We start from the raw sequence: 17,993 nt of genomic DNA, 5'->3' as shown, positions 1-17,993 counted from the left end.
GACCTCTTTCATGGTGACTTGAAATGAAACATTCCATAAAACATCAATTAAGACGTTTTTTCTCTCTTTCCTTCAATGATTCTGCTTATTAACATCAGGTGTCACCACTAATTGTTAATCATCAATCAATTGTTAAAAATCAATCATTAACTTTAACACTGCTTCAGTGTTACTTTTTAACACTCGGTAAGATGGAATCATATGGAATGTTTGAAAATGTGTTTAAAATGAAATGTTGTAAAATGTGAAAATGAAAAGGATTTAATAAATTCTGGTTTTAATTCAGTGTATGTGTGTGTGTGTGTATAAAATATATATATCTCATTATAGTCAATGATTGTACGCTGTCAAAGCCAATTTTGTACCCTTTTTGAAGGGTCAATTTTTGTACTGTTAAATAAAGGTACAAAATTGTCACCAAAGGTACAAAACTGGTCTCTTAAGGTACAAATCACAAGGGTACAAATTTGTACCTTTGAGGGTACAGCCCCAGCGACAAGCCATTGTACCCCTAAAGGTACAATTTTGTACTTTATTTTCTGAGAGATTACAAAATTGTCACCAAAGGTACAAAACTGGTCTCTTAAGGTACAAATCACAAGGGTACAAATTTGTACCTTTAAGGGTACAGCCCCAGTGACAAGCTATTGTACCCCTGAAGGTACAATTATGTACTTTATTTTCTGAGAGAGTACAAAATTGTCACCAAAGGTACAAAACTGGTCTCTTAAGGTACAATCACAAGGGTACAAATTTGTACCTTAGTACCATTGTACCCCTAAAGGTACAATTTTGTACTTTTATTTCTGAGAGTGTATGCTGTCTTTATGTGCATTAGTCAATGTGGTTCATCATTTTTCACGCGCTCTCCCTTATTTGCAACAATCTCATCTGCTGGACTGTTTTTGTGCTCCCTGGACCCTGAAATTTAAATGGACAGTCTTGGCAGTTTCTTTTATTATTAGTACTATTATTATTATTATTATTTTAAATACTACTATTAGCCTATTAGTGTTATCTTTATTAGTATAATTCACTATCGGAGTGGACTTCACCTCATGGTTTTCCGGTTGTGCTATGGTTTATTCCTGCAACTCGTGATGGTTTCTATAGCGAGTTTAGGATGTTTGTTTCTTTGTTTGTGTTTTATTTGTTGTAATGTTGTTCACACTTGTGTGGAGGAGAATGATTACTTAATTGTTTTTTTTTTTGTTTTTTGTTTTTCTTTTCCTTTTATCTGTAGTTTGCAAGGGTTTCTTGTTTTTTTTTACACCATAGAAATGGCTGGTCTTAACACAGTGTTAAGTAGTAGAGGATTTTCTGTTAAACTAGTCAGTTGGAACGTTCTAGAGTGTTTTCTCATCTTAAGAATTTGAATTCTGATATTATTTTTCTTCAGGAAACTCACCTGCGCATTGAAGACCATATTAGATTAAGAAAACCCTGGATAGGCCAGGTGTTTCATTCTAACTTCAATAGCAGAGCCAGAGGTACTGCTATTGTAATGCTATTGCATAAGCGAGTTCATTTCACTCCTTCTCAGATTATTGCGGATCCTGAAGGACGTTATGTTATAGTCGTTGGCAATCTCTTTCATATTTCAGTTGTGTTTGTAAATATTTATGCCCCAAACTGGGATAATCCCACTTTTTTTACTTCCCTTTTTTCCTCTATTCCTAAATTAAACTCTCATTATCTTATACTGGGAGGCGATTTCAATTGTGTTATGGACCCAAGGTATGATCGGTCTAATCCTAAAACTTTAGAGCAAACAGCTATGGCCAAGGCAGTGTCAGCATTCATGGATCAGATTGGTTGTGTTGATCCATGGCGCCATCTTAACCCATCAAAAAAGGAATTTTCTTTTTTTTCTAGTGTTCACCAATCTTACTCACATATTGATTATTTTTTCTTAGATAAAGCTCTCTTGCCTTTAGTTAGTTCTTCTGAATATTCAGCTATAGTTATTTCTGATCATGCCCCACATTCTCTTAACTTGAATTTTACCCATATTAAAGGGAGGACAAAACAGTGGCGGTTTGATTCAGGATTATTATCAGATGAACAATTCTGTGAGTACATTAGTAATAACATTGATGTATTTATTGAGACTAATAAATCAGAGTCTGTTTCTCCTTCTTTATTATGGGAAACATTCAAAGTGGTAATCCGAGGTCATATTATTTCATATACTGGCTATAAGTACAAGCAAAGAAAACAAAAATTACAAGATCTGGTGAATTCCATCATTGAAGTTGACAGGCAGCTTCTTAATAATCCTACTCCTGAGCTGCATGCTAAGAAGGTGGAGTTAAAAACTGAATTTGATTTGCTCAGTACCAAGAATGCTGAATTTATGCTGTGAAGAACTAAGGCTACTTATTTTGAGTATGGAGACAAAGCTGGTCGGTTACTGGCATCCCAGCTTAAGGGGCTAGCTGCCTGTCGTCTAATTACTCAGATCTATGATTCTTCTGGTTCTTTAACTAAAGATCCGTCTGGTATCAATGATGTTTTTTTCTCTTACTTTTCAAATCTTTACAAATCAGAACCTCCTGGGGATGACTCCATCATGGGTAATTTTTTAGACGGTCTAGACATTCCTCATATCGATGCAGCTGTAGCTGATGATCTTGATAGGCCTCTAGAGTTAAATGAGATTTTCAAAGGTCTTCAGCTTATGCAAAGTGGTAAGGCAGCAGGTCCAGACGGCTTTCCCAGTGATTTCTACAAAAGGTTTGCCAAACAACTGGCACCTTTATAGTTAGACATGTACAATGATTCGTTAGTCAATGGCTCTCTTCCCTTAACGCTCACTCAGGCTTCTATTTCACTTATACTTAAGCGTGATAAGAACCCAGATGAATGTGGTAGTTGGAGGCCCATAAGTTTGTTAAATTCAGATGTTAAATTATTAGCTAAGGTACTGGCTTGCCATCTGGATCCCTGTTTGACCGGGTTGAATGGAGGTATTTGTTCGCTATACTAGATAGATTTGGTTTTGGCCCTTTTTTTACGTCATGGATACGTCTTTTGTACACTGCACCTGTAGCCAGTGTACGAACTAACTTTTTGAGTTCACAATATTTTCCTCTTACAAGAGGTACTTGTCAAGGGTGTCCTCTCTCTCCACTATTATTCGCTCTAGCGATAGAACCTCTTTCTATAGCTTTGAAAAACTCCTTGCTTTTCTCAGGTATCACCAGGGGAGGGTTAGAACATCGTGTTTCAAACTTAATATAAATAAAAGTGAATGTTTCCCAGTAAATAGTCTGGCTAAACAAATTCCTGCTGGGGTGTTCCCATTTCAGTTATCCTCTACAATGTTTTGTTACCTGGGAGTAAATATTTCACATTCCCCTGATCTATTATATCAGTATAATTTTTCTAAATTGCTCAAGCAAGTCAAATTAGATTTGCAACGATGGGATAAGCTACCACTTACTCTATTTGGTAGAATTCAATAAATTAAAATGAATATTTTACCCAGGTTTTTGTTCCTTTTTCAGACCCTCCCATTTTTTTTTTACCTAAGTCCTTCTTTAAATTGTTAGATGGGGCTATTTCTACTTATATATGGCAGGGCAGACCTCCTAGGTTAAAGGTGGTAAAGAGGATGTTTTGTTTTGTTTTATACATTTTTGCAATATTACTTGAAACTGTCTTTACTAAGTGATAAAAGACTATTTATTAGGTGCACTGAAAGGAATATTATTAATATACATCATCTGTGCACGAGGTAGGGCCTTAAAAACATCAGCCAATTGTTTACGCGATCATCGCGTAAACGATTGGCCCTCTGGCTTGTCAATCACTGCCATTGTGAGAGACGTGCGCGGATTGGCCCTCTGGCTTGTCAATCACTGCCATGACGTTCCTTGTGAGAGACGCGCGGCTGCGCGCTCTAGTAACTTTCCACACTCTACATGCGCCACATGCAATGTATTTGTCAGGAGACAGGAGTAACAACTGCAGATTATGAGTTACCTGCGGTGAGTCCGACATAATGAATCCACTAAGTGTGTGCGCGGCTTAACGATTGTAAGGCCGATTATGAATGTAAATTGATACTTATGACTGATCGCGCTCAAACGCGTCCAGTCAGATCCAGTTGCTTTCAGTCTGCGATTACAGTCGGTGTTCAAATTCCATGTGAAAGTATATAAATCTGCTTCAGGAGCAGGAAACTATCGCTGTATGTTGAGCACAGTCAGAATGTTTTAGCTAGTCGTAAAATGTGTGCCCGGCTTAATAACACAGTGAATGCCAGTGGTAAACAAACACTTGTGCAGTCGACGAAACAGTCGACGAAAACATCCTCTGTACCACCTTTAAGCAAGGCATACCTCCAGAGACATAAAAAAGATGGGGGTCTTGGGCTGCCTAATTTTTAGATTTATTACTGGGCAGCAAATATTAGCAAAATTCACTGCTGGTATAATTCTCCCGATTTAGACTGGTGTAAGTTAGAAGCACAGTCCTGTTCTTCATCTTCACTCTCTGCATTGGTATGTGCTCCTTTATCCAGTCGCCCCTCAAAGTTCACTACAAATGCAGTAGTATGCACCTCTCTTAAGATCTGGAGGCAATTCAGACAACATTTTAAACTTGCTGCTGCTTCTCTTTATGGCCCTATCTGCAAGAATCATTTATTTCTTCCTTCAACCTTAGATTCTGCTTATGTATCATGGAAAAACAAAGGCCTCGTGTATTTTTCTGATTTATTTATTGATGGAGTTTTTGCAGATTTTTCCGATCTTGCAGAAAAATTCAGTTTACCACAGTCTAATTTGTTTCGTTTTTTTCAAGCACGCAACTTTGTTAATTTCCATTGTCCCTCTTTTCCAGACTTGCCTGAACCTTCTTTATACGAGAAGTGTTTATTACAGAAACAGAGGTCTATATCCGTCTTATACAATTTAATTCTTCCTTATGTTTTGCCATCATCCTCTCGTTTTAAAAATCAATGGGAAGAAGAACTCGGACGTAGTTTGGATTTGGAATGGTGGGAACTGGCTGCTGGCAGGGTTAACTGTTCTCAAGTCTGATTCAATTTAAGGTTTTTCATGGAATCCATTTTACAAACCTCAAATTAAGTAAGCTATTTCCGGGTGTGGATGCCACTTGCAATAGGTGTTCTCTGGCTGCTGCTGATCATACCCATTTGTTTTTTTTTCTTGTTCAAAGCTGGAAGATTTTTGGTATACCTTTTTTGATACTTTCTCAAAAATTTTGAATATTTCCCTTGAACCATGCCCTCTGATTGCTATTTTTGGGGTCCCATCGGTTTTAAATGAAAACACTAAAAAGTATGCTAACGTTCTTGCCTTTGCCTCATTGATAGCTCGCAGACGAATTCTACTTCACTGGAAGTCTTCTAAATCTCCTCCTCCTTTTTCATGGTTAGAGGATTTGTTGTCTTTTCTATATATTGAAAAAATTAAGTTTGCATTAAGAGGTTCCACTGAAAAATTTTATAAAAACTGGGGTCCTCTACTTAATTTTGTCAAAAATACACCACCTATCTTTGATAATTTGTAATATATATTTTTTGTTATTCTATGGAGTTATTTGTTTATTTTTTTGCTTCATTCAAATGTGTATAATTGTCCTTTTTTTTTTTTTTTTTTATTATTTTTTTTTATATAAATGTACTTAAGTTTTATTCTCCTCCTTGGGGGTGGGTGGGGGTTTAGGGCTCACTGAGGGTTGTGATTGTTCATTTTTGTGTCCACCCTTAGTAGTTGTTAATAGATAAAAAGAAATGAAAAGGAATGTAGAGTTTCATTAATATTGTTGTTTTTCACTGTATATTCCAATAAAATAAAAAAAAAACAAAAAAAAAAACTTTTTCCAATCCTTGCCTTCACATTTAGGAAAACGGCAGCTCCATTCTCCATTTGGCAGACAGGTGATTTCTCTCTGTCCTTTTAATTTCTGCCCTTGTCCATTGCATGAAAATATCAACTTGTGTCCAGGTTTGATTGGTCCCTCAATATCTGGGAATCGCTCTATTTTGATGTTGTTCTCTGTTGTGTTCAGAAAACATGTTACATCTAGAGAAAGAAGAAATGCTGATCACTTTAGTTTCCTCCATCTGGATTTATTTTTCCATTCACATTATTTATCCATTGACTGAAATATATCTAAATCAGATTTAACTTGTGGAGTAAGAAGATTCATTTACAAAAGGTTTCGTAAATGATTAAATCATATTCCTTATTAGTAATCTCTCACTGGTGCAATCATGAGAGAAAACCCCAATGTGTCCAGGTTTATAAGGTGGAGAAATACCTGTATATCCAACTAGTATGTCAACATTGAGGAGTTGTTCACCCTCACAGGTAACTTCTGTAGAAAAGAAGCAAATAAAGTTTTAGTTTTATTGTATTTTGGAACAAACAACCATATATTAACAATGATGGTGTGTTGTGGGATAAACAAATAATCAGTCTTTATTAAATCAAAAACAGAGCACTCAGGAGATCACAGGATAAATATAACAGCAAATCCACATAGATTCAACCATTATAAAAAGATAGCGGAGCTGCTATAGTTTTACTGGGATAAAAAGCCATTTAATAGCAGTTTATATAAGCCAAGGGAAGAAAATGGGGGGGGGGGTGGGGGGAATTAAACCATACTGGACTGTATATTTAAGGTACCCTAGGGGTGTGCCATGATACTATACTACTGATAAAATCAGTAACTCTCATATTTTATAGTTTAAAGTTTTAGACCCACATTTGGATTTTATTGTACATGAGCTCTAATGGAAAAAGCAACAACCACTTTATTCAGACAGGCATTATAATTTAACACTTGTTTACGAAAAAATATCATATTTGTTACATAAAATATGAATGAATGTTATATTATCTTTAGCTTGTAGCTAGTTTGTTTCATTGTGTTACCTTTTGTTGAGACACCCATGATCATTAACTGAAGAAAGAGAAATATCTCGCATTTCATTTTGAGCTGTAAAACATGACACATTTCTTAGTACAGTTTACAAGGCTAAAAAATAGTAACGATTGAATTGCTGGCCAAGTATGAAGTATTTAAAGACTGATTATTTATTTTACACACATCAATGCAAAGATTTTTCTATTTGGCACAAATTGGTACCAATGAAAAACTCTGATTACCTGTTTACCAAAAGATAAATTCATAAACGCTCATAAGACCGGCTGCAAGTCTGTGTAATGTAGATGAAAGAAACTGTCCCTTCTCTCTGGCCCCTCAAACAGGACTTCATGATAAAAAACAAATAGGACTTTTGTTCCTGGGTGACCCTGTTTTGTGTGTGTGTGTGTGTGTGTGTGTGTGTGTGTGCTAATATTAGCTATTCCATTTAATTCCATTGGTAACATTTGTGAACAACATTTACTTCAAAGTTTACTTGAGTCTAAAAATATATATATATATATATATATATATATATTTTTTTAGACTTGTCAAATGAAGTGCAGTCTGTCTTGATTTCATGTGAACATTTTACATGGCCAGTGACCAGGGCTGTATGGTTTGAGCCTATAAAAGATAAATTAGTAACTGATTAATTCACATTATAAATGTTATAAAAGTTTTATTTGGGTATATTTAATGAGTAAAAAACATGCATTGACTTATCTAGCAAAAAAAAGTAGGCTTAGGCTAATATTTTACATACATGCACATTTTAAATATGCTACATTTAGTATTTTTATTGCAAGAAATCATGAACAGATGAAACTGAATTGGGAAAAAAGGTTAATTTTGATCTGCTTTATTTCTTTTTGTTTATTAATACATTTGATGCTTCGGTGATGTTTTATTCACTGTCACTCACACAGAGGCAAATCCATCACTCCATCATTACATGTTTGTAGTAGGTCAATGCCTACTGAATATTTGCCTCTCTGACACCTAAAGGTGATTCTATCCCCATCTGGTGAGAATATCTTTTCCCGTCCACGCCATCGCAGCTCTATACCTCTTTCATCCAGTACCTCCAGAGACACTGAACAGGGCTCTGAAACAAACACAACATCTCACTCTCAGTGTTACAGGATACATTCATTGATTCATCAGAACCAGGGGCCGTATTCACAAAACATCTTAAGGCTAAAAGTAGCTCCTAATTTGCCGATTTAGGAGAAACTCTTAAAAATAATGGGCGTGTCAGTCCTAATTTTAGGATTCCTAAATTTTTGCTCTAAGAGTATTTCACAAAGCATTTTAGCGCTAAAACTAGCTCCTAAATCTGTGAAACATTAGGAGTAGTCAAGAGGACTCCTAAATCACTAAGACCAAATCACAAACAGTCCTAATCCACCCACATGGAAAAAACCTATATAAACATATATGTTTCAATATAGGTTTGATATAGGTTTTACATATATGTGACATATATAAAATTGGCCGTTTTCCTATATTATATGTACATATATGTACATATATGCACACATATATGTACACATATATGCACACATATGTACACATATATGCACACATATGTACACACATATATATATATATATATATATATATATATATATATATATATATATATATATACACATATATGTACATATATGTACACATAATATAGGAAAACGGCCAATTTTATATATGTCACATATATTAAAAACCTATATCAAACCTATATTGAAACATATATGTTTATATAGGTTTTTTCCATGTGGGACCAATTTCACGTGTTCGTGTAGCGGTGTGTTTTCTGCGTTGTGTCGTAATCAAAGACAGACTGCGAAAAATCTTGCCATCAGGTCCTCACTTTATTCTGTATAACACAAATGGCAATATATGAGGACTTGTGCAGCATACAAACAGCATGCGGCAGCAACGCACAACGCTGAGAAAGAGAGATATTAAAAGTAACTTAAGTAAAGAAAAATAATCAACGAAACATCTGAATGTACATCACAGAGGGGTTTTGGATTACAATCATACAAATATATCATGTGAATTCAGCTGTTACATGAAACATGGCCTTAATTGATCTTAATTAATCATCGCAAAAACTTTGTACAACCTACCGCTGTGATGTCTCATGCAGACTGGGAAGCAGCAAAGTGCGTCAACACCCCAAGTCAGCATGGCGGCAGGAAACCCCAAATATGGTCATGGCAAGTGGAATCACAAAATAATTGTCTAAATACATAACTGCTACATTTGCACATACATAAGTTCTTGCATAATTTTTTTCGTTAATTCTTAGTTTTTGCCTTGATAATAGAAAATATGAGCTAGGCATCATGTATGACAGTCAAAAATGAGATATGAGCTACAAAATGACCAGATCCTGCCATTAGCTATATAGAAGACATATCTTGTATGTATAGGGCATATATATGGATATGAAGAAGCAATACAGGAGACCTATATTTCCTGTATATGCACATATATGCACCTCAATTTTGCCTATATGTGGCATATATACACTTATATGCAGTATATATACGCATATATGCAGCATATATATAGCATATATGCAGTATATATGCGCATATATGCAGCATATATATTATCATATATGTGCATTTATGCAGCATATATGTACATATACACTGCATATAGGTTTCATATATGTGCATATATCCACATATAGGTTCTTTCCATGTGGGCACCCAAAGACACTGTGCACCATTGAGACAATAGTGACAGAGCCTTGGGTGCTGAACCTTTTCTTCATAAATGCAATACATTTTGATTTATAGATTTGAATCTACAATGGGACGCCAAAAATAAATCTTTAACAAATAAATAAATATTGTCTGATTACCTGTAGCAATGGTTTTCATGATTTCACACTTACAAATGATTGAATAGAGTAAAAAAAAAAAAAAAAAAAAAAAAAAAAAAATATATATATATATATATATATATATATATATATATATATATATATATATAGTAAGCGTATTGTGTGCTGCCCAAGGGGATCGAGGGCTCTGAGCTTGGAATTTAGCCCAAACCCAAAGTTATCTCTGTATCCCCAGCCGAGAGTGAGGAGCGGGTTGGCGGAGGGATGCAGAAAACTGTCAAAGTAACTATAGGCGAGTCGGCTCTCGTCTGTGTATATATTCCTCCTCTCGTGCTGATTAGAAAGACCGTTTGAATGTGTTCCTCCCAAACTTTGTTTATAAAACATAATTTGTCGCTTGAATTCTGCATTCTCTTGAGATGAAGACACCCAAGAGGTGGACAATTAACTGTATATACACTACGTTCCAAATTATTATGCAAGTGACATATCCGTAAGATTTCTGTACAATAAACATTCAGATTTTAGTTTTTCTAAGAAAATGTTTGTTTGTTTATTTATCCATGTCTTTCTGAAGATGAAAAGCATGAAATGGTGCAATGTTGTGCAAAAGGCATGAAAACAACTAATATTGTGTGAAACTGAATGGAGATTATCGAATTATCATAAGATTTGTGAGTGATTTAGAGCACAGCAGAACTCGGTCAGATAAAGGCTTATTAATGAAAGTTCCTATCAAAAAAAATTATTGTATTAAAAGGGCAGCTATAAAAAAAGGCAGTGTTGAGCAGCAAACAGGTATTTGAAGCTGCTGGTGCCTCTGGAGTCTCAAGATGCTCTCCATGCAGGCTGGCAGTTGTGCGTAAAGATGCATTTTAGACACCACTAACCAAACCTAACAAAGAGAAACATTTACAGTCGGTGTAGCAATACATTTTCAAACAGTTTTATTGCTGTGGTGTTTTTTTGCAGCATGGGATAGTGCATAGTGCATTGTACAATAGTGCATTGTACTATGCACTATCCTCCTTTTTATACCATAGCTGAAAATGGCCAGTTATGAACTCCACATGTCTTGCAAAAGTCATTTTAATACCCTCCATCACACTTCCCAGTATTCCAGCCCAAATCATCACCCACCAGCTCCTTGCTGACGTCGCAGTCTTGTTGGAACGTGGTGGCCATTCACCAACCATCCAGAAATCCATCCATTTAGACCATCCATTGTAGTATGGCATTAGTCAGTGAATAAAACTATTAAAAAATGAGTCTTCATGTATTTCTACACCCACTGTAAATGTTTCTCTTTGTGAGGTTTGGTTTGTGGTGTCTAAAATGCATCTTTACGCACAACTGCCAGCCAGCATGGAGAGCTTCTTGAGACTCCAGAGGCACCAGCAGCTTCAAATACCTGTTTGCAGCTCAACACTGGCTTTTTTTAAAGCTGCCCTTTTAATACAATTAATTTTTTTGACAGGAACTTTCATTAATAAGCCTTTATCTGACTGAGTTCTGCTGTGCTCTAAATCACTCACAAATCTTATCATAATTCAATAATCTCCATTCAGTTTCACACAATATTAGTTGTTTTCATGCCTTTTGCACAACATTGCACCATTTCATGCTTTTCATCTTCAGAAAGATCTTTCTTCCTCCCCATATTGCATGAGAACTGTGACTTGCTTAATAATGTGGAACAACCTCTAAGTAGGGTTTCCATAGATCTGGCAAATTATTTTGTCTGAGATTGATACCAGTTATCTAAAAAGACATGGATAAATAAACGAACAAACATTTTCTTAGAAAAACTAAAATCTGATTGTTTATTGTACAGAAATCTTACTGATTTGTCTCTTGCATAATAATTTGGAACGCAGTGTACAGTACTAGTTTAATTAGTGACACTTAGCCTACATTTTAAAACCTTTATGGCAACAATATGGCAACATTTTTGTTAAAAAATATTTATTTGAATAGGGCAACATTTGTATTTTAAAACCTTTATTTTAATATGGAAACATGACACCTCATTCTACAATATTAAATCGCTGACTCCTCCCCCATCAGCCAATCACTGTGTGTTTACTCCATAGCAACGAGGTCAACCCTGCCCTTACTGTTAGCGTAAGATAAAATGTTTTGTGAATACGGCCCCAGAACTACAAGATTACATTATATATATATATATATAAAACGGTGAGAAAAGCCTGGCGTGTCTATGATACAGTAGTGTAGAGTGTTCATACTTACTTAAGCACTTAATATTCCCTCTCCATTCTCCATCTTCACAGGTCAAGTATTTGGAGTAGGGGTGACTCTGAACCAGTGTGTATTTATTAAAGCAGGTGTATTCAACTCTCTCCCCTGAATTGTATTCACTTTTTGTCATTTCCATTGTATCTGCAAAGTCCACAAGTGGTGGTGGCCCACATTTCCCTGTGAGCAGACATTTTTTTATTTTTTAGACTGTTTTTAGATCACCAAGTAAATGTGGCATTAATAGATCTCAATATCAGCCAAATGCATTTTTTAGAGCCTTAAACAACAGAACATGCTTTTATGAAATGCACATCATTAATATGAGTAAATAAGGTCATTTTAATAAAATGCTTGAAGAAAATGACATTCTGTTTTGAAGAGATCTGGGTTGTATTTTTCTATATAATATAATATAACTAGATCTAAAATAGACTTCCTGAAGAAAATTTGAGTGTTTTGGGTGGTCCCTGATGAATTACACTCATGAATTACACAGCATTTACTTTAAAGGGGTAATTCACTAATGGCAAAATGGCTTTCAATAAAATCTGGCTGTCTTTGTGGTATAAAGAAAAAAAAATCTAGTTGAAATTGGTGCTATACAAACTAGAGAAAACAGAGAAAAAGGACTTTTGTATTGTCTTTTGCCAAATAGTAAACTTTGACACCCATAATGCACTGGGTATGTTGCCGTTCAAGGCCACTCACACCACACTATCCTATTGGACAGGCTTAAATTGTATAGGAAATACTTCTTAGCAAACCTTCAGTCACAATAGTGTCGATTAGTATTGTGGTGTAAGTATTCAAAGAGTAAACGTTTAGCCAGAGTTATTTTCAGTGAAGGATCCAGTGTGTTGTAGGCAGTGACTAAACGCTGCAAAGAATCGTAAATATGGAGAGAAGACAAGGACAGATAATCTGAAAAACCTTCATGTCTGTAGTCTCCTTTTCAAATTGGATGACTATGAACACAGTGTTTAGGGACAAACAGAGGAGAAAAAATAAAAGAAACTGCCTTTCCATAGGTTCTGTCCAACCCCTGAATCAAAACACTGTGAAGTACAGGTAAGAAAGCTTTTGACACAGTGTTCCTTTCTCTTTTTTTTTTTTCTTTTTTTTTTTTTTTTACCATAATGCTGTTTAAAAAGTAGACAACATACAATACAAATTTCTGTGATAAACCTACTTTTACAATAACCTTCTGTCTATCCAACTGTTTGTGGGCGGAAAAACAATCTGTAGTTTTCACAAAAGTCTTAGAGCCATTATCATTATCCAGCAGACTTTTGCTGACAAATGAAAAAAAATTTCCTCTGTCCATGTAAAACGGAGAAAAAGTAAATATTGTTCATTTACATATTCTACAGACATTGTAACAATACAAAGCTGGCTGAAAATCTGCAAACTTGCACTTTAATATGAGCAATAGTGATGCTTGTAAACAATGCTAAAACACAACTAATTAAGCATGTGACCTTACCTCCTACACATTTAGGGAATGGGACGTTCCATTCTCCATTTGACAAGCAGCTGATTTTGCTCTGTCCTTGTAATTCCCTCCCAACACATGAAAGTGTTATTGTGCGTCCAGGTCTGACTGAAACCTCAGGCCCCGAGTGTCCGTCTGATCTCATGTTCTCTGTCAGGCTTGCAACACACATTACCTCTAAAAACAAAAAGATCGGATCAATCAAGCATCCTCCATGTGAACAACAGATCTATCCTTGATCTATCTTTGTCCAATCCGAGGCTTTTACCATCTGTGGTCTTACCTTCACATTTAGGAAATGGGCTGCTCCATTCTCCATTTGACTGACAGGTGATTTCTCTCTGTCCTTTTAATTTCAGCCCTTCTCTATTGCATGAAAATATTAACTTGTGTCCATGTTTGACGGGACCCACAATATCAGGGAATCGCTTCATTATTAAGTCTTCATCTGTTGTTTTTAGAGGACATGTTGCCCCTAGAGAAAGCAGACATTTGATCACTTATTTGTCCACACAGAATCATTTATACTTTATGTGGCCCAGTGTTTTGGACTCACTATTATGGGTTTAGCATAACAATTACACTTTAGAGTACTGATCCTTCATTAATGAATAACTACTTAGAAACAAATATTAACACTAGAAACTACTATTAACTAACAAGAAACTCTGATTAACGAATGAGTAGGTAATAGTGCTCAGTTGAAGGTGGTAGTTCTCTATAATCTAATCAGTAACTACTGTTTTTTCATATCTCCCAGAGAACTATAAGAACTACTATATACAGGTTCAGAATTAACGTGAATGATGCATAATTAATTCTAAGGTAAAGGTCATGTTAACCCACTTGTAATGAAGTATTACCAAATCCTTCAGAAGGAATAACTAATTATTCTAATTAATTGCTCTCTAATAACTAAGGAGTCATTGTAAATTTTTGAGGTTATTGCAGTTTTGTACAGTAATTCCTTCTGATGTATTTACTAACACTTAAGAAATTACTAGAAATTACCATAGTTCCTTTAGAATTAACTCTTGAGATATTACTATCCAATACTTTACAATACTTTGAAAATTATATTAGTTCACAAAATTAACTTTGCCCAACAACCAAATGTCTGGTAAGTTTCCAGTTGCACCAGCATGTCATAATTATGTGTTTGTAGACTGGGACTAGTTAGATATTAATTAACACACACTAAGAGATAAAGACAGCAAACAAAATCTCAGTATTTGTCAGTTTGGGACAGAGTTCAAGTGGTCATGTATTGAATGATAGATGTTTTAATGAATAACCCATTGAATAACACATGACATTTTTTCTTTCTATAAATTACAATCTTGATATATTTCAACATTATAAAAAACATTTAATGTGTAAAAACAAACCTTAAATATTTTAAACAATATATTACTGTGATATTTCTGCATACCTCCACATTTTGGATATGGGTTATCCCATTTTCCATTTGAGAGGCATTCAATTGTTCTTTGGCCGTACATCTTCAGGTTCACATCTGTGCATCGGAAAACTAAGATATGTCCAGGTTTATAAGGTGAAACGATACTTGGATGTCCCATTAAAACGTCAACATTGAGGAGTTGTTCACCCTCACAGGTAACTTTTGTAGAAGAAGAAATGAAATTCAGTCAGTATAAAAAGATGTTAAAGTTTTACTGGAATAAAGAGCAGTTTATTAGCACCTAATATTAACCAATAGCATGAAAAGAAGGAAAAAATCCTCAATCCTCTATCATATCTTGTTTTATTTGACGGGGTAGCTCTTAAATGTTCTGAACTTTTGGTCTTGCGTTTGCAACCTCTGCAGTATTAAATCAAACACCAGTAAGGGAAATTGGGAAGTAGTTGGCTCGACTTATTTTGATAATTAGTTCCTTTTTTTTTTTTTTTTTTTGTAAGATAGGTAATTTGTAAGATTTCTTAGCTGCTCCTACGGAAGAGAAACTTGAATGAAAAAGATCCAGGCGTGTTCTTCTCTCTATTCGAGAACATTGCCGAGGACTGAACGTGGAATGATGCAGAGCACACATTTCTGTTGCCGAGTGTTTTGATGGGCAAGGCTCAAGAAGCTTATATTGCCTTATCAAAACCTGAACAGAGATTATGCGATTAAAAGAATACAAGCTTGTCCCCGAGGGATAATTTATTTGAATAATGTCTTTGTGCTTTGTTTCACTTTCTAAAGGTGAAAATCATTAGTTCTCAAAATTAACTTTGCCCTACAACCACAATGTCTGGTAAATTTCAAATTGCAGTTAGAAGTTAATCAATTCACACTAAGACATAAAGACAGCAAACAAAATCTTTAAAAAAAATATTTGTCAGTTTGAGACAGAGTTCATGTGTGCATGTATTGAATGATAGATGTTTTAATGAATAACCCATAGAATAACGTATACTATAAATTACAATCTTTATATATTTTTCAACATTATAAAAAACATTTCATGTGTAAAAACACACCTTAAATATTTAAAACAATATATTACTGCAATATCTCTTCATACCTCCACATTTTGGATATGGGTTATCCCATTTTCCATTTGAGAGGCATTCAATTGTTCTTTGGCCGTACATCTTCATGTTCACATCTGTGCATCGGAAAACTAAGATATGTCCAGGTTTATAAGGTGAAACGATACCTGGATGTCCCATTAAAACGTCAACATTGAGGAGTTGTTCACCCTCACATGTAACTTCTGTAGAAGAAGAAATGAAATTCAGTTAAAGTTTTACTGGAATAAAGAGCAGTTTAATAGCATCTGATAATAACCAATAGCATGAAAAGGAAGAAAAAATCCTCTAAGACATCAAAAACATACTGGAGTGTATATCTGAAGTACCCTACTTGTATGGCATACTAGTATACTACTGATAAAATCAGTGATTCTTTTGTTCAGTTTTATAATCTACTTCAAGTTTAGACCCACATTTAAATTTTATGGAAATTTGATTATTTCATTTTAAGCTGTAAAACATGAGAGATTGCTTAGTACAGTTTACAAAGTAAATGAACAGTACTGACTGAACATGGAGAACTTAAAGAATTATTCACTTTCCTTATTTGAAACAAATCAATGCAAAGATTTCTTTAGTATTAAACATACAAGAGTATGGTTGACAAATTGATATTAGCCTACCTGTTTTCCAAAAGATATATTCCTGAACACTCTTCAGACCGTTTGCGATGAGAATCTTTGAAGTCTGTGTAAAGTAGATGAAAACAAGCTCCCCTTCCCTCCGCCCCATCAAACAGGACTCACCCTCCAATGATTTGTTGAAAACTTGACAGCGTTCTTCTTTTATTTAAGGCAGAGAACTGTAATTTTGCATTATTTTAGACATTAATTCGACTAAACTGATGTGCTGCACAAATTCACGTTCCAGTTAAACTTGCTGACTTGAAATATTGAGAAAAACCTTTGAATTTTATGCATGAAAATATTAAACTGTGTCTAGGTTTAACTGGACTCTCAATATCAGGGAATCTCTCCATTTTTAAGCCTTCAACTTTTGTGTTTAGAGGACACCTTCACTCCTGTTTGACTTGAAATATTGAGTTTGAATGCAAAAAGCTTTGAAAAAGCTGAAAAATGCTCTCAATAATTTTTTGAGTTTACACAGCACAGAACTCTAACGTTTTCTATGTTTGTGTTAATATTAGCTGAAGTTTTATTTCATTTGTGACCAAAAATTTCTCTTCAGTTTGAAGAGTTTAAAAAGAGTTGATGTATTTTCTAGTCTTGCCATTTCTGAAAACACAGATTATGATGGATTATACATCCCTTAGTTATATCTTTTACTTTCCCAAGTCTCAAATCTCTGTGTTGTTCACTTCTGCACAGTATCTTTACATCTTATGAGTCTTTTACTCATTAATCCTGTATGAGTTTCTCTCCTCTGCTGAACACAAAAGAAGATATTTTAAATGTTGGTAACAGACAGTTGATGGCAACCTTTGACTTCCATAGTATTTTTTCTTATGGCTGTTTGATTATCAACATTCTTTAAAATATCTTCTTTTGCGTTCAACAGAAGAAAGAAACTTATTTTTTGAAATGTCTCATAACCACTTAATTTTATCTCATGGCTGTGTAAAAGGGTCTAATGTATAATATTCTAATTTAAATAAAGTGCAAAAACCTTTAACAGACATTTTTTATTAAATTTTATTATTATTATTAAAAGGTATTAATGTCATTTCATAACATTAAGGTTGAATCACTGTAGTCATGTTGACTGTTTGTTAATGTTTTCAACTATCTTTCTGGACCTCAAAAGGTGCAATGACGTTGCTGCCTATCTGTGGATCAGATACTCTCAGATTTCATCAAATATATCATCATTTGTGTTCAGAAGATGAACGAAGGTCTTACGGATGTGGAACGACATGAGGGTGAGTACTTAATGACAGAAATTTCATTTTTGGGTGAACAAATCCTTTAAGGGTGC

General features: G+C 34.7%; 1 protein-coding gene across 2 annotated transcripts; it reads right to left on the bottom strand.

Annotated features, from left to right (window-relative positions):
• Positions 1 to 7,739: 7,739 nt before the first annotated feature.
• On the bottom strand, positions 7,740 to 16,822 carry LOC125263739 (complement factor H-related protein 2-like). Of its 2 annotated transcripts, XM_048182891.1 has the most exons (7): positions 16,682 to 16,822; positions 16,049 to 16,240; positions 14,953 to 15,141; positions 13,804 to 13,995; positions 13,512 to 13,697; positions 12,020 to 12,205; positions 7,740 to 8,014 (listed from the first exon to the last, which is right to left on the bottom strand). In XM_048182891.1, the coding sequence occupies exons 1-7, from the start codon at positions 16,788 to 16,790 to the stop codon at positions 7,824 to 7,826; spliced, it is 1,245 nt and encodes a 414-aa protein (XP_048038848.1). In that variant the 5' UTR covers positions 16,791 to 16,822; the 3' UTR covers positions 7,740 to 7,823. The 2 variants fall into 2 exon arrangements, with proteins under 2 accessions (XP_048038848.1, XP_048038849.1); XM_048182892.1 differs by lacking the exon at positions 14,953 to 15,141.
• Between the last annotated feature and the right edge of the window lie 1,171 nt (positions 16,823 to 17,993).

Source organism: Megalobrama amblycephala, linkage group LG2 (genome assembly GCF_018812025.1).
Source record: "Megalobrama amblycephala isolate DHTTF-2021 linkage group LG2, ASM1881202v1, whole genome shotgun sequence".
In the NCBI taxonomy this organism is placed as follows: domain Eukaryota; kingdom Metazoa; phylum Chordata; class Actinopteri; order Cypriniformes; family Xenocyprididae; genus Megalobrama; species Megalobrama amblycephala.
This window is presented reverse-complemented; position numbering and strand designations above follow the sequence as displayed.